The sequence below is a fragment of the Alternaria rosae genome (assembly GCF_020736505.1).
Source record: "Alternaria rosae strain MPI-PUGE-AT-0040 chromosome Unknown BKA58scaffold_6, whole genome shotgun sequence".
Classification (NCBI taxonomy): Eukaryota; Fungi; Ascomycota; class Dothideomycetes; order Pleosporales; family Pleosporaceae; genus Alternaria; species Alternaria rosae.
Window position 1 is genome coordinate 2,210,257 of NW_025763575.1, and position 20,228 is coordinate 2,230,484.

The window sequence follows — 20,228 nt, forward strand, 5'->3', positions numbered from 1 at the left end:
TATGTAGTATCTAGTCACTTACTCCTCAACAGTGTCGCGATACAAATATCCTGAAAATTGAGCAGGCTGCGCCGTTCCCTTCACCGCCGCATCATACGCAAACGCACGGATCTTCTTCTCGTCCTCGTCGCTCAGTTCAATATCCATGCTCGCCAGGTTCTGCTCGAGATAATTGATGCGCTTGGTACCTGGGATGGGGATAATATCGTCGCCCTGCTTGAGCAGCCAGGCTAGGGCAAGCTGGCTAACACTACACTTTTGCTTGTCAGCGAGCGCCTGGAACTGGACTACAACCTTTTCGTTAGCCTCTCGATTTGCCTCTTGAAAGCGAGGCATAACTGCAGGACGCATGTCCTTGCCGTCACCGAGCATCTCGCCCTGGGCAAAGGTAGACGTAATCATGCCGCGACCGAGGGGTGTGGCTGCGACGATGGCTACGCCAAGTTCACGGCAGGTAGCCAGGATGTCACTGCCGGTAGGGCCCTCGATATCGCGCTGGAAGACGGAATAGTCGACTTGGACAGCAGCGACGGGTGCGATGGCGACGGCACGTCGGAGTGTCGTTGAAGAGATGGAGGATAGCCCGATATGCCTGATCTTTCCCTGTCTGATGAGGCGTTAGTTCTATTGCATCGCGTTTGAACAGTGGAAATAAATAGCAAGACCTACTCTTTGAGGTTCCTCAACGCACGCATGGTCGCCTCGATAGGCGTTGAGGGGTTGGCATTGTGCACGTAGTAAAGATCGATGTAGTCAGTGCCCAGCGTCTCCAAGCTCTCCGCACAAGCGACCTGTGCGTACTCGGGAGAACTGTCGATGTCATAAGCAGGACTGTTCTTGACGAAGCCAAACTTGGTCGCTAGAAAGATTTGCGAGCGTTTGCCAGTGCGCTTGAACCATTTGTTGAGCAACGCTTCGTTGTCGCCGTAGAGACTGTAGATGATTGCGCATGGTCAGCTTTGCTGTGAAGATGTATCGTTTTAGACAGTGTCGACTCACTCAGAGGTATCCCAGAACGTAGCTCCGAGCTCAACAGCACGGTCAAGGAGTGCGAATCGCTCTTCGTCAGAAGGCACTGAGCCGTACGGAATGTAGGACATGCCCATGAGCCCGAAACCCACGGCAGGCACTTTGGGGCCATTCTTTCCGAGATTATGGAGCTTGGCAGGCATGACGGTGCTTGAGTAAAGCGATGTGCAAGCTGGAATATGTTCGAGCACAAGAATAAGTAGAACTATCTGTTGATAGTGGCAAGTAGGCCCGACTGAGAGCGAACGCGACTTATGTATGATAGCGTATGGACTGCGAACCCTTGCATCGGGGCGTAACTGCGAGCGAACAGATTGACTTGTCGGATTCCGGGAGGACGGTCGCCCGAACGGAGCGCTTGGCAGCTCCTTCAACGTGAATTCACATTAGAGATTGGTGGACAAAGAACGACGGAAAAGAGAATCAGATAACTCTCTCGGGCTCTGATGCACACGCCGAGCCGACACTGATGCGGCTGGTATGTCACTGGATGGCCGTGTTGATAATCAACGTGGCTAACAAGAGTCTTCATTACATTACTGCCGTGCTAATACTATCATTCGACGATTGTTTTGAGGCTGGCATACTTTACCTGGATACTACGAACAACCAACTACTCCATCCAGTCACTACGCCAGACTCTTCCGTCGAATGAAAGCTCGTTAATATCAACCTTGGGTTTCCACCAACATCTCACATCTATAAGTGTAGGGATGACGTCCTGAGCAAATCCTGAAGAAGTTTACGCATCCGCTGGCAAAAAGCCGTCGCAAACGAAACCGGAAATGCGCTCCGGAGTATACAGAACGTTGAACCAACGACAGATCATCGCGCAATTCTCGGTTTTTCCATCCCAACCCAATGTGCTTCTCACATCATCCAATAACATGAAGCGAATATGTGTCTTCTCGTCAGGGCCTAACGTGTCATACTTGTAAGCTATCTGACGACAAGATTGAGCGTTGAAACTTGCGGCCGCGGTCTTGACCCCCAATTCGTTGAAGCAGCCTCTGGCAAGCACTTGGAGACTGCGGCGTACGCTACAAGCCAATAAGTCTCCTTCCCCTTGAGCGAAGCACCTACGGGTGAAGCTGTTAAACAGACTCATGAAGCCGATTTCGAAGAAAATGTAACGATTAGCGATGAACTGAGGACATTGACTCAGAATGAACTCATTCTGAATCTTTCGTACAATATTGGTCGCTTCTGAGTTGATGGACTTGTAGCTGGCGAGAATAGGGACTGGAAGACACCGCGTGATAAGAACAAAGCTGTCCTCCGACTGGGAAGGATCAATGGCATGATGGTGTTTAATCTGTCGTAGCAGGCGCTCGTAGACCACGAGTCGAAGCTCTTTTGGAAGGTCGAGGAATCGGAACGGGTTCGGTGCAGTCATGCTTAGCAAATCGATGGTCTTACTTCAGGCTTCACTTCGTCGGCGCAGATTGGTTTTGAGAAGGAAAGCGAAGGTTGATCCTGAAGAGTTACAGCTCGGTGCTCTTGAGACTGGAAGCGTTTGTCAAATGACTAGACATACCCGCGTGGTTGCCGCCCGTGCGTTAGGCACCAGATTGGCGCTAGTGAGCGCAAACATGGCTCGGGCGGTTTCCTAAATACTGTCACGACCTCACCCACTGCCTTCCAAAGTACTCGCCAGCAGCCGCAGCTCCAGGCAACCGTCGACATGGCGTTGACATCGCGCGCGTCGACTCTGGAACTCTTCCGTTTCCTCGATCTTCCAAAGGATATTCGTTTGATGGTGTATGAACGTCTGCCGCGCTCGACTAAACATACGGCGATGAACAAGAAGTCGCATGAAGGATGGATCACGCTGATCTCGCACTCCATGTCCATTGCCATCCTCGGTAGATGTCGTCATATTCATCGAGAAGCGCTTCCCCTTGTCAACAAAGCCATACGTGAATGGGTCGAGAATGGAGGCGTCAAGATCATAAGTACGACAGAACTTTACGGCTTGACAGCGCTAGAGAAGCTCCTGCAGGTGCTCTTCCACATTTCCGATATCGAGGTGTGTTAGACGACTTAGCGGTTACCGGTATTGACTCTGGCTGATAACTTTAGCTTTCGAAGCCGCGATTGACGCATTCTGCGGAAGTCCTAGACGATGATGCAAAGACAAACCTTCGGGAGCGGATCAGTCGTGTCAGCTATCTCTCAATATACGATGTTGACGAAGTTTGTGCTTGGGTCGCAAGATCGGCCTTGGTGCTGAACCGATGGCGGAGAGCTATTGGTGTCGTGACGGCAGCATCTGCACCGCCTGCAGTCGACATTCTACTCAGTTCTGAATCTGCACCTTCCCTGCTGCTAGACGAGCTGTGCTCGTTAGCATACTTTAGAAACTTCGGTCGGCGCCAGCTTACGCACTACGAGATTTCTATCAACTATGTAGGCTTCATCAACGCTGCATACCTGGAGGATAGCATAACTGCCTGCACCTGGCAACAAGACCAACCTAATGTTCCTCTACTCACTGTTGGGGAGTGGCACAGAACCTGGAAGTAGACTGGCTATTGGAGACGCGCTGTTTATGGACTCGGGGTACGTGGTGAAGCAGTGTGGTGAGATCGTAACGGGCTTGTGTTGGTGTCGGCCTGGCGCGCATTCAAGTTGCCACGAAGATGCTATAGGACGAGCGATGACTCAACCTAATTATTGAAACTCTCTTTAAGACTGTTTCTCTATCGCAAAGTCTGCATGAGATTGTTGTGACATCACCGCTCTGCACCAATGGAAGTGTAATCCCGCGGACGTGAACCAGTGACTCCAACAACAAAGTTGCGATATGGTAGGAGCTGCAGGGGATCGACAGGGTGCTGAGATCGACAACAAGTACGGGCGTCCGGCTGTCCAAAGTTGAGAGGCGTTGGGCTTTGTAGCTCTGGAAGCAGACGATCTGCAACACTATCTCAGCCATCACACCTGGAGCAAATGAACAGGACGAAGTAAGGCCCCCACATGCGTGGATTCAGTTTGTGCTGGTTCAGATGCAGTCATAGCAGCATGTGTAGGTCGATGCCGTCGTCTCAATCTGCGAGACCGTTGGAAACCCCAGACATAGACTTCAGATCTAAGTTTCGCGTCGTTGCTTGGTGGGGTATCCCTCGGGTCGAGACACATGAGCGTTGCGTGCTTAAGCGATGTCGTTCGTGCCTGCGGGACAGTCCGTCGGCTGAGTTTCAGGATGTCGCCGGTTCCCCTGCGTCGGGAAGCTTTCCAGTTGGCGATGAGGCAGGCTGAGCGACGATGGTGCAGCTGCCTGAAATGCTATCGCACGAACGGAAACTTGTTTTGTAAGGAAGATGTGATGGTTCAGTATTGACATGCGTAACGTTTGGAGATCGATAGTAGATCAGCATGGTGAAAGTGGAGAGTCCCAAGTGTTTTTGGATGCTTAGCCTGCGCGGAATGAGCACGGGCTGTGAAGCGATCAGCTGCTCCGATCGTTCTAACTTGTCGGGATTCTGACAGCTGGAGATCTGGAGATCCATATATCAAAGGTTTGTATTGGAAACCACAGCTAGCGGACGTCAATTAACTCTTCTTCCCGTGTTTTGTCGCGACTGGATGGCAAAGCTGCCCTTTCCATCTCGAGTGGGGCGGGACAATACGACCCGGATCGGCGCTAGTAATGAGGTAACCACTTGCGACCCTGATTTCACCCAACGCCCCTGGATGAGTCTTTCCAGCAGACCGCATATTCCTTGCGCGCCTGCGAGTGAGGCTGCTGTAACTGGCCGACTATGTAGTTCAATCACGCATACTACATACTTACCACGACTTCGTAAGTTGTGGCGCATCCCACTCGACTGGCCTCATCGCGAGCAGTCGCTACGCCTCTCATTGCCCGGAGATGTCATACATGGCGAATTGCGTTCTCCATCCAACAGAACGAAAACCTTCCTCACCCCCAGAACCACGTCAGTGCTATTGCGGAACGACAGTTCCATACAGCTACCACGTGGCAAAGATGCGAATGGCCGAAAAGCGCCGTCACGCCGGCCACGCAAGCTTTCTCCCTGCGCCGTAGTATAGAATTAGAATTCTGTAAGTGTTGCGCGATAGACCCAACGACTACCCAACGCAAAGTCTGGTTTAATGGCCCACGTGCCGTGGATAATCTCGAGTCAAGCCGCTTTTACGGCGGTTTTCACAGCGCCATGACGGCGCTATGGTCTAACGGCCATGTCGCTTGATTGGCTCCAAAAGCGGGAGTACTACAGTAAGCTCAAACACGCTTTGGAAGCCGCCGACGATGGGGAATTTCACAGCATAGTTCGAGAGCGTTGGACTATGTCGCAACTCCAGAGTCTTTCGCCATCTATCCTTGGTGAAATAGTTATCGGCGCCGCCGACCCAAACTCCAGGGTTTGCCCGTCTCACCACCTCCGTCGATTACTTTTCACAATATGCATCTTTTTGCGTTTTTCTCGGTCTTTTGTTTCGTCTTCACGTTTCGTCATGTCAGCGCCTCGGGTCTCGATTTGGATGCAAGGGCATTAGGCATTGCCGACATTCCCGCTTGTGGAGTTCGTGCTCAACCGCGTTGTTGGATACCTTTGCTGACAATACGCAGCTTGTCTGCATGATTGCTATTGTTCCCAAAAGTGGCTGCACCTTAGACGACACTGCATGTATCTGCGACAACGCTCAGCTTGGGGCAGACATTCCAGCATGTATGCTCGCGAATTGTACGATGCAAGACAGTCTGGATACTGCCAGGGTACAAGCCGATCTTTGCAATCTCTCCGATGAATCGCAACGGCTGGACATGTTTATGTGGACTGGTGTCATATACTCCATGGCCGTCGTCTTTGTTGTTCTTCGAATCATCGGCAAATTGGTAAACAAGCGGCTAGCGATGGACGACTACATAACGGTCTTTGCTTTGGTATTGTGCGCAGTACCTGCAGGATGCACTTTGGCTAGTAAGTTCGCACATCTCCTGTCCAAAACGTACTGCAACTAAAACAACACAGTGACGGAACGTGGCTTCGGTGAGCACCTGTGGAATCTCGAAGACGGAGCCCTTTCGCCCATCCTTCGCTATTGTATGTACCACCCGTGTCCTATGATACCACCATCGGTATACTAATATGCAGCAGTCTATATCTCTTGGTCGACCTATATCGCTGTTCTTGGTCTCATCAAGCTCTCTCTCATTGCTTTCTACCTTGAGATCTTCCAAACGCGAAGCTTTCGGATCACTGCTTATATCTTTGGAGCTGGCATCATCATTAACTCGACCGTCATCGTCTTCTTGACAATCTTCATATGCACTCCAGTCGAGTCGTTCTGGAACCGAGACATCAAAGGGAAGTGCCTCGACATTCAGGCAGTACCTCTCGCAAACTCGATAAGCGCCATCGTACAAGACGTGCTGCTTTTGATCCTGCCTTTGTTCTTCATCCGCAACTTACAAATGAGACGCCATCGAAAAGTTGCTGTATTCTTCATGTTCGCTATCGGCACGTTTGGATGCATAGCGACCATCATCCGCCTCTTCGTGTTGCTCACGTTCAAGATCTCGGTGGATCCTACCTGGGACTACGTGAAGGTCACTGTCTGGACAGAGTTGGAACTTGCGGCAGGCTTCGCTTGCGTATCGCTACCATCAATCCGGATACTAGTCGTCAAGATGCTGCCCAAGAACATCATCGAGTTCTTTTCCCAAGTCACCCACTCCTCAAAACAGAAGAATTCGGACCCGAAGAACGCACACGCACATGCGGCTCCAGTAGAAGACTCTGGGAAGAAGGAGTGGCGCAAGCCTCAAGGCTGGGATTGGGTCTCACTGGGTGCCGAAGAGAGTGAATCTCCACTGGCAACCAGAAAGAGTATGGTGAGCGGACGCTGGCCGTGGGTCGCGACATCACCTCTCACCTCACGCTTCTCTTCGCATCCGCGCAACGGTTCTCGCCTCCTTAGCTCAGCGATGAGCGATCATGACGAAACTGATACTCGGATTCGGGCTTGGTCAGCACGAGAGGCGGAAGCTCAGAAGAATGCTATGGAACTCCGCGAGGTTCCACGAGATGAGATTGAAGTTGAGGGTGTACGCGTGAACATTGCCAACGAAGTCACGGCGTTGCCAAAGATTGGGTGTCTACCCGAGCGATCATACTCACATGAGCATGAACGTACAAGAGGGTCCAAGTGGTTATTCAAGAAGCAGAAGCGGAGTCGAAACGAGCCTGTATAATCAAGACGCTAAATATTCTTTATATGTTCAAACCATCCTGTTGCAGCCACAACACAGTTCCACTTCCCAACCCCCATCTTCCATCGCCATTGTAACTCGTACATTTAGCAAGAGCCGCTGATTCGTCCCTCTACGCCATCATAACCGTAGTATTGATGGCATCAGCCTGCCTCTGTTTATCTGACCGGATCCATGCGACACCAAGTGCAAACAGGAGATCCATTCCCGGCGCGACATGCACAACGAAGTGGGCATGCATGTGCTCCCACTTGGCGTGTCGAGAGATGGTCATGACTGGATTGCCGTTGACGACGAGACCCTTCTCTTCTCCGGCAACGTTGCGTTCGAATTCGATCTTCTGATTTTCGACGTATGTGTCATGGACGGTGATATCTAAGAGTGGTGTGTATTAGTCAATAGAAGAGGTGGAGAGTAGGCGACCTCGATGTTCAACAAGGAGAGGAGTGGACAAGGAAAAGACACACTGTAGCTAGGTACTCTCCAAGCAGCCTTCAACTCAAGATCCCACAACGGCTTCGCATCTGCGCTCCTCACTGCCTTGTACTCTGCATTTGGTCTCGAGAGGGTGTGTCTATGGGTGTTGATCCGCATAGCTTCCTGTCCATCCATCGTCATGAACTTGACGACATTCCTTTCCTCCTCATGTATTTTCAGAAACGGTTCTCCAGGTTTACCATCAGACGTACAGTAGCTGACAAGGCTTTGGGCCTTCTGCTGGGGTACGCCTTCGGTCTTCATGATGAAGGTTTCGTGTTTCTGAGCTGTCCAGTTGGGCACCATGACGAGGCCTGGAAGCGGCATCGGTGGAAGAGTTGGAGCCATTGTAAAGTGAGACTGGTGTGGTGAGAAGGCTCCAGACTGACTCAGGAAGCAGTGAGATATGTTATGAAGTCGCTTAGTTTGAATTCCTGGATCTAAGGCCCGTTGTCACTTCTCACTCACCCTAACACTCTATCTCCTTATACCACGAAACTGTCAGCCTGTGACGTCGTCCGGTCAGGCCCAGTGTAACGTAAGTAAACAACTTCCGCACAGGTAATCGTTGGTCATCCCGGACCAATCAGCACTCCCCGGGTGTTTTCTAAGCCACACAAGCTTACCGCCAAGATGTCGTTCATTGTTGTGTGACCGCCTTGAATCTTCCGATCACGTAGCAGTGCAATCACCTGCAGGGGCGCGGCGTAGTCGGTCAAGAACGTGATGAGGGAATTGGAGATCTTTCCCTACACCGGATAACTGCTGATGCGGGGCGCTGAACCACAGGAATGAGTTGTTCTTCCGCAAAGCTGTTGTTATGTTAAGGCGGCTTTAACCTTCTTGCAATCAGCATTTACGGTGCATATCAAGGTCCATCGATTTTCGTGACATATGCATCGATGAACTCATAGCGAGCTACATGCACAAGAGAATTCCGCCATAGTATACTGACAAAATGTATCATACTACTACTTCCGACCTTGATCTACTCGTAACGAATGACGGGCATCTTGAACGTCTTATGCGCACTGATGAACCAATGAGCCAAAGCCCCAATCACGACCGCACCAAAGATGGGTCCTGCGTAGTTCATATTATCTCTCGTGACTGGCAGAACCTGGGGGAACGGCATCCAAAGTACCACGAACACCAGGTAGCATAGTGCAAACATGTTGACGGGCAGACCGACAGGGCCGAGCTTGAACGGTCCGTAAGGTGGAGGTGGGCCTCGAAGTTTGCGCAGGAGGATGAAGAGGATCGGGAAGAAGTACGATACGTGCAGCGCAAGGGCTTGGAGTGAGATAAGCGCATTGAAGGCAGTCGCGCTGGCGATGTAAATGAGGGATAGGCACGTTACGATGGTTCCAACGAGGAGAAGCGCATTCACCGGGAGTTTCAGTGTGGGGTGCACCTGAGACCGTCAGCCAATGCAATACAAGAAGTGTAAAGGCAACCTACGTAAGAGAAGAAGTCAGAGAAGGGCAGACCGTTGTCGCGTGCGAACACCCAGATAAGTCTCGAGACGGAAGCAAAGATGTTGAAGAGAGCGAAGAAGACGATAAGGGCTATGAGCGAGGTGATAACATTGGCTGCCACGGAAGAACCGGTGATGTTGTAGATAACCCATAGGATTGGTAGTGGCGTGGCGATGACATCGTCAAGAGGGCCCATGTAGAAGAGAAGAATGGTAGCGAAGACTATTAGCATCGCTGAGTTCGCGACACAGGTGATAATTATACTGCGTGGCACGCGTGTGCGCACCTTCTTCACCTCGTCGCCTAGATCTCTAGTCAGTAGGATAGCGCCATACTAGGAGTTGTGGACGTACACATGTGTAGAACGCTATCTGCTCCAGTAACGGAGAACGTCATGCTCAGAAGTCCGAGACCCCAAGAAACACCCTTGTTGTTCCAACCGGACTCTTGCCATGTCAGTGTCTTGAAAACAAAGTCAGGGTCGCTGCGCGGTCCAAACACCACGAAGACAACGACTACCACAATGAAGAGGCAGACGTGAAGTATACCACCAGTAATCTCGAAAGCATCAAGAAGCTTACGAAACCAGAGATTAGAGACGAAGGGAACTATCATGAGCGCAACCATGATGAGACTGGTGTGCCACCGTTGAGGAACGTAGTTTTCGTTATTGAAGATCGCCAGTGACGTGATCATGTTGGCAAGTATGGAAGGCGGTCCACTGCAAGCGAAGCACCAGGCACCAACAGTGATCCATCCTATTGAGAATGTAAGTTACGATGCCTCTCAGCGCGTACGTTGACCTACCTTGCAGTAGGCCCCAGAAGCGAGGCGCAGCGGGGGCGAGATTGGCTGACCAGCGATACTGAGCACCGACAGTAGGATCTCTGTCGGACTGTCAACAAAATCCTAGAATGAATGATATGTGCATACATTGAAGCCAACTCAGCCAGTGAGAAGCCAACGGCACAGGCACCGATGCCAGCCAGAATAGAACCATAGAAGATGGATGCGGGGCCACCGTTGGTCAACGCGAACTGGAACGTCACTGCAAACGACTCCCAAGAAGCAAGAATGATCACAGCAAAGTTGATCACAGCTGAGAGGTTGATATACCGCTTCTTTAGTCAATACTCCGCTCGCTGAAGCGACTCAAATGGTGCCTACCTCGAGCTGATAGACCGATCGTCCCCCTCCCGACGGCGCGGCTGGTGTATTTACTGCAGTCTTCTCGCTCTGGCCAGATCCTTGCTCCAAACCATCGAGTTTAGCATCTGCCTTGTAGGCATTGAGTTCCATATTGGCGCAAGAACCCCAAAGTAATAGTCGGCGGGTGACGTGCGGGACTGAAATGTCGATGGTGTTCGTGAGACGCAGCGATCCTATCAATACACCGGAAAAGTACGCTACGACCAGGGAGCTGCGGACTGCGTTGCGTGAGGAACCCTGAAAGTTGGCAGCTCTCCTACCGGCTTGTCTGACTAAATGAAACACGAAAGGCGCCCGACATCGTATGCAGTGTCTCTATCAAGCGCTGCAAACCCCATTGTCGTATGCAAGTCCGTTCTTACGGCCAGCAGCGTGCAAGGGTCATGTTTCCGGCGCGCTCCGCCGCACAAGTGGTTAGATCCAACGCACCAATCGCCTCGTAAGGGTACAGTCCTGTCGTTCTTCGCATGGATGATATTTTGATTGTCGCTCCATCAAATAAGCTCGCGCTGTCCGGTACCATCCGCATGGTAGCCGGCGCCACTAACGGCAGTTCATCGTCGTTACGCGTAACATGAGGCGGGGTTTGAGCTCGAAACCCCCGGCTTTGATACTTCTGGACAAGCGATCGACGCAGGACTGGACGAACGTTCTGTTTCCTAATGGAAACGCGGAATCCAGACTTGTCCGGCATGGGTCTTCATGCTTCTCCAATCAGGCCACTATCGGCCAAGGAGACGGCAAGCTGTACTTCCTGGCATTTTTTCGAGCTGACTCCATACAGCAGATGATTTAGTGAGATGCGGCTTGGAGAGGTGCAGCGGATGAACATGGGCATTACGGAGAACGGACTAGCGGCCAGACAGGTGCACAGACAGTAAGCATGCGGCAGATTCAAACCCCGTGAAAACACACGAATGAGATCCTGGCATGCTCTGAAGACCCAAGCTTGGACCACGGTTGGGTTGTCGGCCCCAGATGCGTACCCAAGACAAGACGTATATGGATGAGTATGTGAGAGTCGGTGCGATCAGTATAAGGCCGAACCGTGTGGAATGATGCTTTAACGACCGCCATAAGCCGCATGCTTCCCTAACGTCAATGTCACACTATTTTTCCTTTGTTGCTGCTTTTTTTCTCGATCTTGTACAATGATTTCCGCAGGTTCGGATGAAGGTCGTCGCAATAGTGTGCCAACAAAAAGCGGCTTCGTCCTTGTCTCCACTTACTCATGGACGATCATAACGGTGGGCGTGCTGGTCGGACGATTTGCGCAGGGTCACAGGCACAAAATCGAATTCGGTCTCGACGATGTAGCAATTGTTGCAGCCACAGTATGTAATCCACTTCCATGGATGTAAGTGATACTAAGCATTCCTTAGGTTGTATATCTAGCCGCGACTGTTAGCTGGCAGTTTACTATCGATGGTGGCCTAGGGAAGGACTTGGATGACCTGAGTGAGAAGGACCTGACTGTGTTCTTCAAGGTTACTAGCTCCAACAACATCATATAGCTACCACTAATCAATAGCTGCAGGCGATCTATGTTGCTGGTATACTCAGTATCGTTGCAATGGCGCTCGCGAAACTGTCCTCGGCTTTGCTCATCGAGCGCATATTCCCACAATCCAGAAGAGCGAAAGTGGCCCTGTTCGGAAGCATTGCGCTTTTTGCTATGTTCTCGACCTTTTCGGTGGCTTTCCAATGCGGGATTCCGCAGTGGACTATGCATGCACTGCAATGTGGAAATGGAGGCCTTTCAATCGCGGCCACCGCGATCAATATTACCACAGATCTCCTCTTGGCTTTTTGGATCGTTCCGACCTTCTGGGAGATGTCTCTGAACAAAGAGAAAAGCATTGCAGTGGCGATGCTCTTCGGTGTTCGAGCAATGTAATTTCCGCGGCTCCCCTTTCTGCACGTTCCAATCTTAACTCAACAGTGTAGCATTCGTTGCTGGAGGTCAGATATGGGCAACGTTGAGGCTGGTATCCAGTCTAAACCCCACACGTAAGTGAGCTCGACACAGACCGAGCAGCGCAGAGCTAATGAGACGTAGATGATGCAGTCGAGTTTGTGATCTTTACCCAGTACGTTGAACTTGATCAGTATCTTTCGAAAGCTGACCACTTCAGATCTGTGTCCAGCCTTTCCTTGATCTCAGCGAGCGTTCCGCGCATCAAGCGCCTCCTCGGTGTCGGCGGCAGCGGCATCGTCTATCCTGAAATCCAAGAGACGGAACTCTCCGACGTTCACGCGTCTTTGAGTCGACAGGAGACAGGCAGTATAGGACCGAAGCTGGTGCCCCCCAACACCGGATATAGCACGGTTACCGTCTCAGCGGAGGGAGCAAAGGACGAAAAGAAGAAACCGTGTAGATGTAGGCTCACCGACTGGCAGACGCGCACGATGGGAGTGTCCACCGAGGACGACGCAAGCACGTCGAGCCTGGTTGATACAGATAGACAAGATGGTGTAATGATGCAATGCGATGTGATCGTGTCTGTGGAGGATAAGGATTCTCAGAAGACAGTTTTCGGACGCGAACATCGATGACGTATTACTTCAGTCGGAAGTTGGATTCCCAACCGAGGCAGATGGCTGAGAGCATGAAACGCACTACATCAAGACGAACGATCGAATTGTTCATCGAAGAAGAAGTAATTACGCGACTGGGTACACGATGGCGCCGTGTGAAAGGAGTCGCGATCGGGACGCGTATCGGATGGCAGCCTCCTTCGCCCTAGCGGTGTCTCGCTCCACACCCCGACAACGCAATACCGAGACATGTAGACCGAGATTCGCATCCCTACCAGCCACACTTCACTATCCAAAAATTCATTGTGTGGCGTTCCTCAGCCGCCGTCATCATCAGCTATGCCACCAACAGCGGGAAACGCGGCATGGATACAACGCGGCTCGCTAAGAACTAATAGATTGACTATCAAGTAAACGGGGTTTGACGCATACAGAGTCATAGAAACGCTGACAAGTTCACTGGGTATCCAAACCACCAAACCACTCTCCCCTCCTCTTTACATGTCCTCAGAAAACCGCCACAGCATTAGGCAAACTCCCCACACCCCCAGGTACATCCACCGGTTTACTAACAACCAGAAACTCCCACCTCCTTCTCTCTTCACACATTTTCCCCAACCCCTCAAGATCCCAAAGCTCGCCGATCGGCATCCCCCACATACTCAACATACACGCATGCAAACTCCCCTCAAAACTTTCTGGGGGCCAAACCTCAAAATTCGCATTATCAGTCGCAGCAGCCGCGAAGTAATTATCATACAAGAAATCTTTCATGGAATCGTCAGCGGCGAGACCGGCGTAAAAGTGTTGGTCGTGGGGGAGGGTGCTGCGGGAGGACTTTTCAGAGGGAGAGAGGGAGAGGTAGGTTGAGAGCCAGCCGGTGCGGATGAGGAGGATGTCGCCGGTTTCGAAACATGTGCCTTGAGACTCTGCGCAGGCAAGGAGGTCAGAGGCTGTGATGCCGTGGGCGGTGAAGGGGTCGTATCCTTTGCCGGCCTTTTGGGACCAGGAGTACACGTCGAGGAGGATGCCGCGGCCGATGATGCCTTTCTTGGCCCAGGCGTCGATGCCGAGTTTACGTGAGCGCGGGGGGTGATGTCTCGTTGTTTTCGCTGTCATTGGCATCGTCGTCTAGGTTGGCCATGATGTCGTCTGAGAGAACGCCGTTGTAGTGGCATCCATATTTTGGATGTGCGAAGTGGCGGAAGCCGTCCCACTGGGAACTACTCTGAGTGTTGAAAGCTACTTCGTCGTCAAAGGCGCCTGGGGCGATAGACTTGATGCGGTGTCTTAGGCCTTTTCGTCCGAAGAAGGCTGGGCCGGGAACGTTCAAGGGGAGATCCAGTGACACTGATTCTCCCGTTTTGACATTTTCTTGTGTGGCTTTCACTATTCTCTGAGCGGTGAGGAGGTTTAGACGCCCTAGTTCATCATTTCCGCCCCAGAACCACGCGTTGTCTTTTGGTGTACCGGCGATGTGAGGTAAGGCTGAGCGTTTGGGGAAGGTCAATGCGTCGCCGTTGGGGTTTAGCCTCATTTTGAAGGGACTTGTGGTAGCGAGATAACTTCTCGGGGAAGGTGATCTTGTGTTAGGGACACTGCTTCAGGTGGACATAGTCGTTTTGGGAGATGGCGGTCAATGTATTACCAGTGACGTCAGGTAATCGTCGTGCATGCATGCTCGCGTGTCCCCGCCCCACCCTACTCTTTAACCATATCCAGCTCTTGATAAAAGCTTGGAGGAAAGATTGTAGACGCTGCGAGGAAGTGAAGACGATGGAAAGTGTGTAGGCACCTGGATTTATCTCATGACGTGCATTATGTTCCATCAACTACCAGACCAGTCAAATGTGCAACAGTCGTTTCGCACACTCTCTTTCAGTAGACTGATGGTTATGTCGCATGCTATCGAAACACTGTGTTCGCTTCGTCTTCTCTGTCAGCGTCGCTTTGGGCCGGTCTTGCCGGTGAACGACCCGTATGTGCATGGCTGGTTTCCTTACCTAGGGCCCGCAGAAGCCAGGAAGCCAGAGTTTTGCCATGGGTGACGAACCCAAATCAACTTCGTGGGTCACCCCAACTCTTCCACGCGGCACCCTCATCCCCAGTACCGTCTCTACTCACCTGTCCCACCATCATATTTACACCCTGCCCTACGACGCCTTACAAACCTTCTTATGCCCCTTCCAATCCACCTTCTGACATTCCTGCGAGCAATACCTCGGCTTCTTACACTTGCCACAAGCCGAGAAAACCTTCCCATCCTTCGGGCTCCTCCCGCAATTCGTACAGTCCCCCTCTTTTCTTGGCCCCCTCCCATCCTTGAGAACCGCAGCCATAGCCGGCACTTTCATATTCATCATCTCGACCAAAATCTTGATACTCATACCATCCGTGTCCTTGCTGTCAACGTCGCCGCCATGCTCAACATACCACTTCAGCATCTGCACGTTTTTGCTCGTGTCGCCGTGGAGATCGGCTTGGGCTATCTCGGAACCTGCGGTAGCGCCGAAACGATTCTTCGTGTTGACTGAACCGCCGGCGTCGAAGAGGACCTGCGCGAATTCGGGTTGCACGTAGGGTTTCGTGGAAATGGCCCAGAAGAGGGCGGTGCTGCCCACGACGTCCTTGCCGTCGACGGGAACTTTGAGATCATTGGCTAGATATTTTGCTACGCCCAGTAACTCTTGCTTCTTGTTTGGCATCATATGCAGCGCTGGCAAGAGTACACCGTAGATGGTTGTACGCGTGGGGCCCCATCGTTTGGCGTATAGATCTTTCCTAAGCGTCTCGCGAGCTTCCTCGGTGCCGCCGAGCTGTTTGATCATCATCTCCACGTAGTTTTGTAGTGCGTCGAATTCTTGGTTGAATATAGCGAGGAGGGTCTGGCCGACTGGGTCCTTGAGGTCACGACTGGGCACCGTAGGGTTTTTGTAGCTCCAACCACGAAGTTCCATGCCGTCCATGCCAGCAAGTTGGTCATCGGAATTGATCATGTCTTCCAGGGTACTTAATGCTACACATTAGTAACCCATTGGAGCTTCAAAGGATGTTTGCGCTAAATACCGGTTCGACCGCTGTTGCATATTCTGCAACATTTGCATGAATTGAGCCGACATGTTGTATGTTGTTCAATTGATAGGTCTGGATAGAGTTCGTGTGTGGGCGCAGCTGTGTTAGAGTGATTTTGGACGGCAGGATGTTGGAGCGGAGGGGTGACGGCGTGGCCCTTTCGCGCTTGGAGCTATCGATAGCACACGCGACTTCACGTGTTTCACCCGCAACGCGCAGTCGCGTCTGGTCTGGCAGCTGGGGTATCTCAAAGCGTTTGGTCTGCACTCGGGTCGCTTCTTCTCAAAGGACAATCAAGCTTAGGAACAGATTCTGACAGAGGTATATATTGGGTAACGAAGAAGCGTAGCAGCTCGAATGAAACAGACCCATTCTGATAAACGCCGGTCTCGAACTCCGCATCCAGATGCAAAGTGTGTCCAGCTCGCCAGGGTGGAAGGTATCGTATATCCAAACGCCAATGAACATACAAGTATCACCAGATTCACGTCCTCAGACTCAGTCACATTGCGTGTTCTAACCCAACAGATATCTACTTCTTCAAAGCGGCATCGTATAGACTGACAAGTATGCCAACCAGCGAGCCAATCTGCAGGCCATAGTATCCTCCCGGGACATTGTTTCCTACGCGCGCAACCGCGTACTCGGAGAAGGGACCCCAGGCACTTGGCGCAAATGCCATGTTGACAGTTTCCCGGTAGGCATTGTACGACAGGACTGCCCGCGCAATGTTGAAAATGAGCGGGTCAGCAGGATATTGGCGCTCGGAAGACTTGCGCGAGGTGTTGGAGCGGAGAGTCAAGTTGAAAAAGTATGAGAACATCAACGGTAGCACCCAGCTCGTAAGCGACCAGAGGGTAGCTGGTGCCCACCACTCCGCTGAGAGCAGCGCCCAGAAGTTTGGTCCTCGAACATCTTGGCTGCTCGTGTATGAGCTTAAGGCGGCAGGTGTAGCGAATAAGGGTGTTGTGTCGAGTGTGTTGTACTGTAGTCCTACAGCTTCGACAAGCAAGATGATGGTTTGGATGGTAGCGACCGAGCTTGCGTTTTCGCGAATAAACTCCTTCAGCTCATCGATCCTGGTCCTGTCCCACAGCTCGACAGCCTTTGTCTGGACTACTTGGAAGGACTGGTCGGCGACCTCAGCGAGTTGGGCAGGCGATGCGGGAATATCCACTTGATTGTAGAGTTCGGAAACGCGACGGGAGACGGCCTTGGGTTCAGCTTGAGCGACCACGTCGGAAACGCGACGCGAGAGTGCCTTGGGTTCGGCTTCAGCGACCATCTCGGAGACACGTCGAGAGACGGATCTCGGCTTTGGTGTACGCGCGACAACGCTGCGGATCTCTGGTGTAATGATGGGGGTGGACTCTGGACTGCGCGTTTGTTAGCCTCAGCGCGTCGCGCGTCGCGTTCCAAGTTTGACATACGAAGGGTCCTTGTTAAGAGTTCGGCGGCGCGTCGTCTTCGTGATAAAGGGCTCTGGCGAAGACTTTTCGCGCTTTACAGGCGATCCATTTCGGCCATAATAGTCGCTAAACTCGGGGAGTTTGGCAAAGGTGCTCTCATTGGAGTTGAGATGGCTCTCAAGCAGCTCCACGAGATCATCTTTCAAGAGGCCATCTGCACTGCAAACAACCCGTTAGTATCGCATATACGCGCATGATCAATTCCAGCCTACTCGGGAAGTCTAGCCTTCTGCGCAAGGTCGATCAAGTCAGCTTTGCGCTTCCTCTGAAGCCAAGAGTGGGACATGGTGAGTGGTATAGATCAAGTCGCGTAAAGCTTGCGATCAAAATGAATCAAGAATACAAGCAGAAAAAAGCGTCGTGGGCGAAAAAGGTGGGGGCGATGTGGTGTTGATCGGATGCAGAGAGACTCAAGATGTAAACACGATGGCTGGGGCTCACGTGGGTCATCTGGGCGCTAACTGTTGCAGGGCTTAGCCTACAAAATACATTGATCTGCAGCAACACCACGCTGTCTTTGAGCAAGATGCGTTGTCTGCAGTCGTTTTGGTGGCATTCGCGTAGGTATAGCTTAGGTAGTCTTAACTGCATCAAGCCGTCGTCTGGTCCCCGTGCTTTTGATAGCTGATAGCCAGGGCTTGCAGGGATGTGGCTGCGCAGTCCCGGTCTTGGCCGAAATTTTCCAGACGCAACATCATCGCACGGCCGCAGCGGCAGCAACGTCACTCTGTGAAGATACCCTTGCGCATATCCTTCTTCTCTATACTCGTGTCTATTCACTACAACACCCACGAATCTACCCCCAGTGCACCGCTGCCATCGAAGCGCTCATGGTACTTGCCCGCGTGGCCAACTTCTTCACAAACGGAGACTCTACCACCAACCTGACCGACGGTAGCCGGAGACATGGCGCAAATACAGCACACGCAGTGGAACTTCCCATGGAGGATACCAAACGGACAGCAATGGAAGACGAGATAGACGAGGAAGCAGCGCGGCCGCCCTACCTACATGTGAGGATGCCTAGTCTGCAGAGATGAGGGATGCCAATTGATCACAAACAGGCAATGCTGGCAGGAGGGATAGGAGGTACCACGGGTGACATGTTGATGCATTCGCTGGATACGGTCAAGACGCGACAACAGGGCGACCCGCACATGCCACCCAAGTACACGTCCATGGGCAACACATACTACACCATATGGCGGCAAGAAGGCTTTCGGAAAGGATTGTACGGGGGAGTGAAGCCGGCGTTTCTTGGGTCGTTCTCAGGCACTGTGTGCTTCTTCGGGGCATATGAGTGGACCAAGCGGACCATGATTGACTATGGGGTTGCGCCCTCGGTCGCATACTTCTCAGCCGGTACACCTCCCTACAGATCGGTACAGTCCCGCCATGTACTGACAAACTTCTAGGTCTACTCGCTGATCTCGCTGCTGCCCCCGCATACGTCCCCTCTGAAGTCCTCAAGACTCGCCTGCAATTACAAGGCCGCTACAACAACCCCTACTTCAACTCAGGCTACAACTACCGCGGAACCATCGACGCCGCGCGAACAATAGCCAGGGTTGAAGGCTATAGCGCCCTCTTCCATGGGTACAAGGCCACGCTCTGGCGCGACCTCCCGTTCTCAGCACTACAATTTGCCTTTTACGAAGAAGAGCGGGACTGGGCGAAGAAGTACATGGGCTCAAACAACATCGGACTACCGCTAGAAATCGCAACCGCAGCGACCGCAGGCGGCATGGCAGGCGTCATAACAACCCCTCTCGATGTAGTCAAGACTCGCATCCAAACCCAACACAACGGCCCATCCCCCGCCTCTCCAACCGTACCCAAAGCCTCCATATCGCCTGCCGCGACCTCAAAACACTCCACCCCCTCGCAAACAACTAAGCCGCCATCGACACAAAGTAGACCAATATCCACATCTTCCCCCTCCACGACCCTCAAAGCCCACGGTGCCGCAACCCTCGACACATCATCCGTCATGACCGGCCTGAAAATAATATACAAGACAGAAGGAATGGCGGGGTGGTTCAGAGGTGTCGGACCGCGCGCTGTCTGGACAAGCGTGCAGTCGGGCACTATGTTGGTACTGTACCAAACGCTACTGCGGTATTTCGAACAACATCCGCTGTCAGGGGGCGGTGATGTATAAACAAACGTATTTGTACGACTTGTAAGAGTAAAGATAGGGAGGGAGAAGAGCATGAATGAGGATACGTATATGGAGGATTATAGATGCATTCAGCGGCGTTTACTTGTAGATATACGTGTCGCTGTAACAACAGCGAATCTTCAAAGCGATAGAATTGTGCTTTACCAAGACATTTACACTCATGATATTGGAACCGTTCAAGCATTGCTACCCTCTCTAAAAGGCATCGCCCGGTCGATGATTTCGTTCAGGTCTCTCAACCCATCCTCACACATGTCCGTTACTTCCTCCTCCAATTGCGCACACATGTTGGCTCTGATCTCTTTCTTCGCGCCCTCCAATTTTTTGAGTGCAGCTTCAGCCTTCTTTCCCCTGCTGATGAGCTCCGACTTCACCTTTTTGTCTTGGGTAGTCTGAAGTTTCCTCTCTGTTTCTAATATCGCACTACTGCCTTTGGCTACAGAATCTGCATACCCCTTCTTGCGGCCCTCAATCAAAGAGCGCTGTTGTTCATCGAACGTGTCGACGACCTCGTCCCACACGCTCGGGTGTAG

The 20,228-nt window shown here is 52.0% G+C and overlaps 9 protein-coding genes across 9 annotated transcripts; 4 read left to right on the plus strand and 5 right to left on the minus strand.

Moving 5' to 3' along the window:
• Positions 1-18: 18 nt before the first annotated feature.
• BKA58DRAFT_459668 (putative aldo-keto reductase) lies at positions 19-1,172 on the minus strand (the record flags this gene model as incomplete). The annotated part of the gene is made up of 3 exons (XM_046174725.1): positions 19-607; positions 670-933; positions 1,000-1,172. 3 exons carry the CDS (start codon positions 1,170-1,172, stop codon positions 19-21), a joined length of 1,026 nt encoding a protein of 341 aa, XP_046024629.1.
• A 1,370-nt stretch (positions 1,173-2,542) lies between these two features.
• On the plus strand, positions 2,543-3,717 carry BKA58DRAFT_421961 (uncharacterized protein). Its single transcript, XM_046172810.1, has 2 exons — positions 2,543-3,058; positions 3,112-3,717. Exons 1-2 carry the CDS (start codon positions 2,714-2,716, stop codon positions 3,553-3,555), a joined length of 789 nt encoding a protein of 262 aa, XP_046024630.1. The 5' UTR covers positions 2,543-2,713; the 3' UTR covers positions 3,556-3,717.
• Positions 3,718-5,308: 1,591 nt separating this feature from the next.
• BKA58DRAFT_200040 (uncharacterized protein) lies at positions 5,309-7,449 on the plus strand. The gene is made up of 4 exons (XM_046165802.1): positions 5,309-5,579; positions 5,627-5,978; positions 6,030-6,101; positions 6,156-7,449. The coding sequence occupies exons 1-4, from the start codon at positions 5,460-5,462 to the stop codon at positions 7,250-7,252; spliced, it is 1,641 nt and encodes a 546-aa protein (XP_046024631.1). The 5' UTR covers positions 5,309-5,459; the 3' UTR covers positions 7,253-7,449.
• BKA58DRAFT_200032 (uncharacterized protein) lies at positions 7,318-8,467 on the minus strand. The gene is made up of 2 exons (XM_046165801.1): positions 7,738-8,467; positions 7,318-7,645 (listed from the first exon to the last, which is right to left on the minus strand). Exons 1-2 carry the CDS (start codon positions 8,093-8,095, stop codon positions 7,383-7,385), a joined length of 621 nt encoding a protein of 206 aa, XP_046024632.1. The 5' UTR covers positions 8,096-8,467; the 3' UTR covers positions 7,318-7,382.
• On the minus strand, positions 8,416-10,617 carry BKA58DRAFT_200020 (amino acid/polyamine transporter I). The gene is made up of 6 exons (XM_046165800.1): positions 10,393-10,617; positions 10,159-10,343; positions 10,033-10,112; positions 9,579-9,983; positions 9,209-9,528; positions 8,416-9,161 (listed from the first exon to the last, which is right to left on the minus strand). The coding sequence occupies exons 1-6, from the start codon at positions 10,522-10,524 to the stop codon at positions 8,736-8,738; spliced, it is 1,548 nt and encodes a 515-aa protein (XP_046024633.1). The 5' UTR covers positions 10,525-10,617; the 3' UTR covers positions 8,416-8,735.
• A 709-nt stretch (positions 10,618-11,326) lies between these two features.
• Positions 11,327-13,235, plus strand: BKA58DRAFT_200054 (uncharacterized protein). Its single transcript, XM_046165803.1, has 6 exons — positions 11,327-11,768; positions 11,817-11,921; positions 11,972-12,327; positions 12,377-12,444; positions 12,494-12,524; positions 12,570-13,235. Exons 1-6 carry the CDS (start codon positions 11,586-11,588, stop codon positions 12,988-12,990), a joined length of 1,164 nt encoding a protein of 387 aa, XP_046024634.1. The 5' UTR covers positions 11,327-11,585; the 3' UTR covers positions 12,991-13,235.
• A 244-nt stretch (positions 13,236-13,479) lies between these two features.
• BKA58DRAFT_430290 (uncharacterized protein) lies at positions 13,480-16,170 on the minus strand (the record flags this gene model as incomplete). Its single annotated transcript, XM_046173062.1, has 5 exons — positions 16,039-16,170; positions 15,406-15,981; positions 15,208-15,375; positions 14,135-14,540; positions 13,480-14,103 (listed from the first exon to the last, which is right to left on the minus strand). The coding sequence occupies exons 1-5, from the start codon at positions 16,089-16,091 to the stop codon at positions 13,480-13,482; spliced, it is 1,827 nt and encodes a 608-aa protein (XP_046024635.1). The 5' UTR covers positions 16,092-16,170.
• A 5-nt stretch (positions 16,171-16,175) lies between these two features.
• On the minus strand, positions 16,176-18,214 carry BKA58DRAFT_387508 (uncharacterized protein). Its single transcript, XM_046170570.1, has 3 exons — positions 17,726-18,214; positions 17,475-17,672; positions 16,176-17,420 (listed from the first exon to the last, which is right to left on the minus strand). Exons 1-3 carry the CDS (start codon positions 17,797-17,799, stop codon positions 16,577-16,579), a joined length of 1,116 nt encoding a protein of 371 aa, XP_046024636.1. The 5' UTR covers positions 17,800-18,214; the 3' UTR covers positions 16,176-16,576.
• On the plus strand, positions 18,215-19,859 carry BKA58DRAFT_387510 (mitochondrial carrier protein). Its single transcript, XM_046170571.1, has 3 exons — positions 18,215-18,526; positions 18,578-18,875; positions 18,929-19,859. The coding sequence occupies exons 1-3, from the start codon at positions 18,344-18,346 to the stop codon at positions 19,672-19,674; spliced, it is 1,227 nt and encodes a 408-aa protein (XP_046024637.1). The 5' UTR covers positions 18,215-18,343; the 3' UTR covers positions 19,675-19,859.
• Positions 19,860-20,228: the final 369 nt, after the last annotated feature.

Bases quoted from the DNA above. Each gene is read 5' to 3' on its own strand.
- BKA58DRAFT_200020 (XM_046165800.1), bottom strand. From the start codon at position 10,524: ATGGAACTCAATGCCTACAAGGCAGATGCTAAACTCGATGGTTTGGAG. The intron at 10,344-10,392 runs GTAGGCACCATT...TGACTAAAGAAG, and splicing joins GATCGGTCTATCAGCTCGAG to CGGTATATCAACCTCTCAGC. The intron at 9,529-9,578 runs GTACGTCCACAA...CTAGAGATCTAG, and splicing joins AGATAGCGTTCTACACATGT to GCGACGAGGTGAAGAAGGTG.
- BKA58DRAFT_387510 (XM_046170571.1), top strand. From the start codon at position 18,344: ATGGTACTTGCCCGCGTGGCCAACTTCTTCACAAACGGAGACTCTACC. The intron at 18,527-18,577 runs GTGAGGATGCCT...GATCACAAACAG, and splicing joins CGCGGCCGCCCTACCTACAT to GCAATGCTGGCAGGAGGGAT. The intron at 18,876-18,928 runs GTACACCTCCCT...ACAAACTTCTAG, and splicing joins GGTCGCATACTTCTCAGCCG to GTCTACTCGCTGATCTCGCT.
- BKA58DRAFT_200040 (XM_046165802.1), top strand. From the start codon at position 5,460: ATGCATCTTTTTGCGTTTTTCTCGGTCTTTTGTTTCGTCTTCACGTTT. The intron at 5,979-6,029 runs GTAAGTTCGCAC...AAAACAACACAG, and splicing joins TGCAGGATGCACTTTGGCTA to TGACGGAACGTGGCTTCGGT. The intron at 6,102-6,155 runs GTATGTACCACC...AATATGCAGCAG, and splicing joins TTCGCCCATCCTTCGCTATT to TCTATATCTCTTGGTCGACC.
- BKA58DRAFT_200054 (XM_046165803.1), top strand. From the start codon at position 11,586: ATGATTTCCGCAGGTTCGGATGAAGGTCGTCGCAATAGTGTGCCAACA. The intron at 11,769-11,816 runs GTATGTAATCCA...AGCATTCCTTAG, and splicing joins TAGCAATTGTTGCAGCCACA to GTTGTATATCTAGCCGCGAC. The intron at 12,445-12,493 runs GTAAGTGAGCTC...AATGAGACGTAG, and splicing joins ATCCAGTCTAAACCCCACAC to ATGATGCAGTCGAGTTTGTG.
- BKA58DRAFT_421961 (XM_046172810.1), top strand. From the start codon at position 2,714: ATGGCGTTGACATCGCGCGCGTCGACTCTGGAACTCTTCCGTTTCCTC. The intron at 3,059-3,111 runs GTGTGTTAGACG...TGATAACTTTAG, and splicing joins TCCACATTTCCGATATCGAG to CTTTCGAAGCCGCGATTGAC.
- BKA58DRAFT_387508 (XM_046170570.1), bottom strand. From the start codon at position 17,799: ATGTCCCACTCTTGGCTTCAGAGGAAGCGCAAAGCTGACTTGATCGAC. The intron at 17,673-17,725 runs GTAGGCTGGAAT...GGTTGTTTGCAG, and splicing joins CAGAAGGCTAGACTTCCCGA to TGCAGATGGCCTCTTGAAAG. The intron at 17,421-17,474 runs GTATGTCAAACT...ACAAACGCGCAG, and splicing joins ACTCTTAACAAGGACCCTTC to TCCAGAGTCCACCCCCATCA.
- BKA58DRAFT_200032 (XM_046165801.1), bottom strand. From the start codon at position 8,095: ATGGCTCCAACTCTTCCACCGATGCCGCTTCCAGGCCTCGTCATGGTG. The intron at 7,646-7,737 runs GTGTGTCTTTTC...CACCACTCTTAG, and splicing joins TTGGAGAGTACCTAGCTACA to ATATCACCGTCCATGACACA.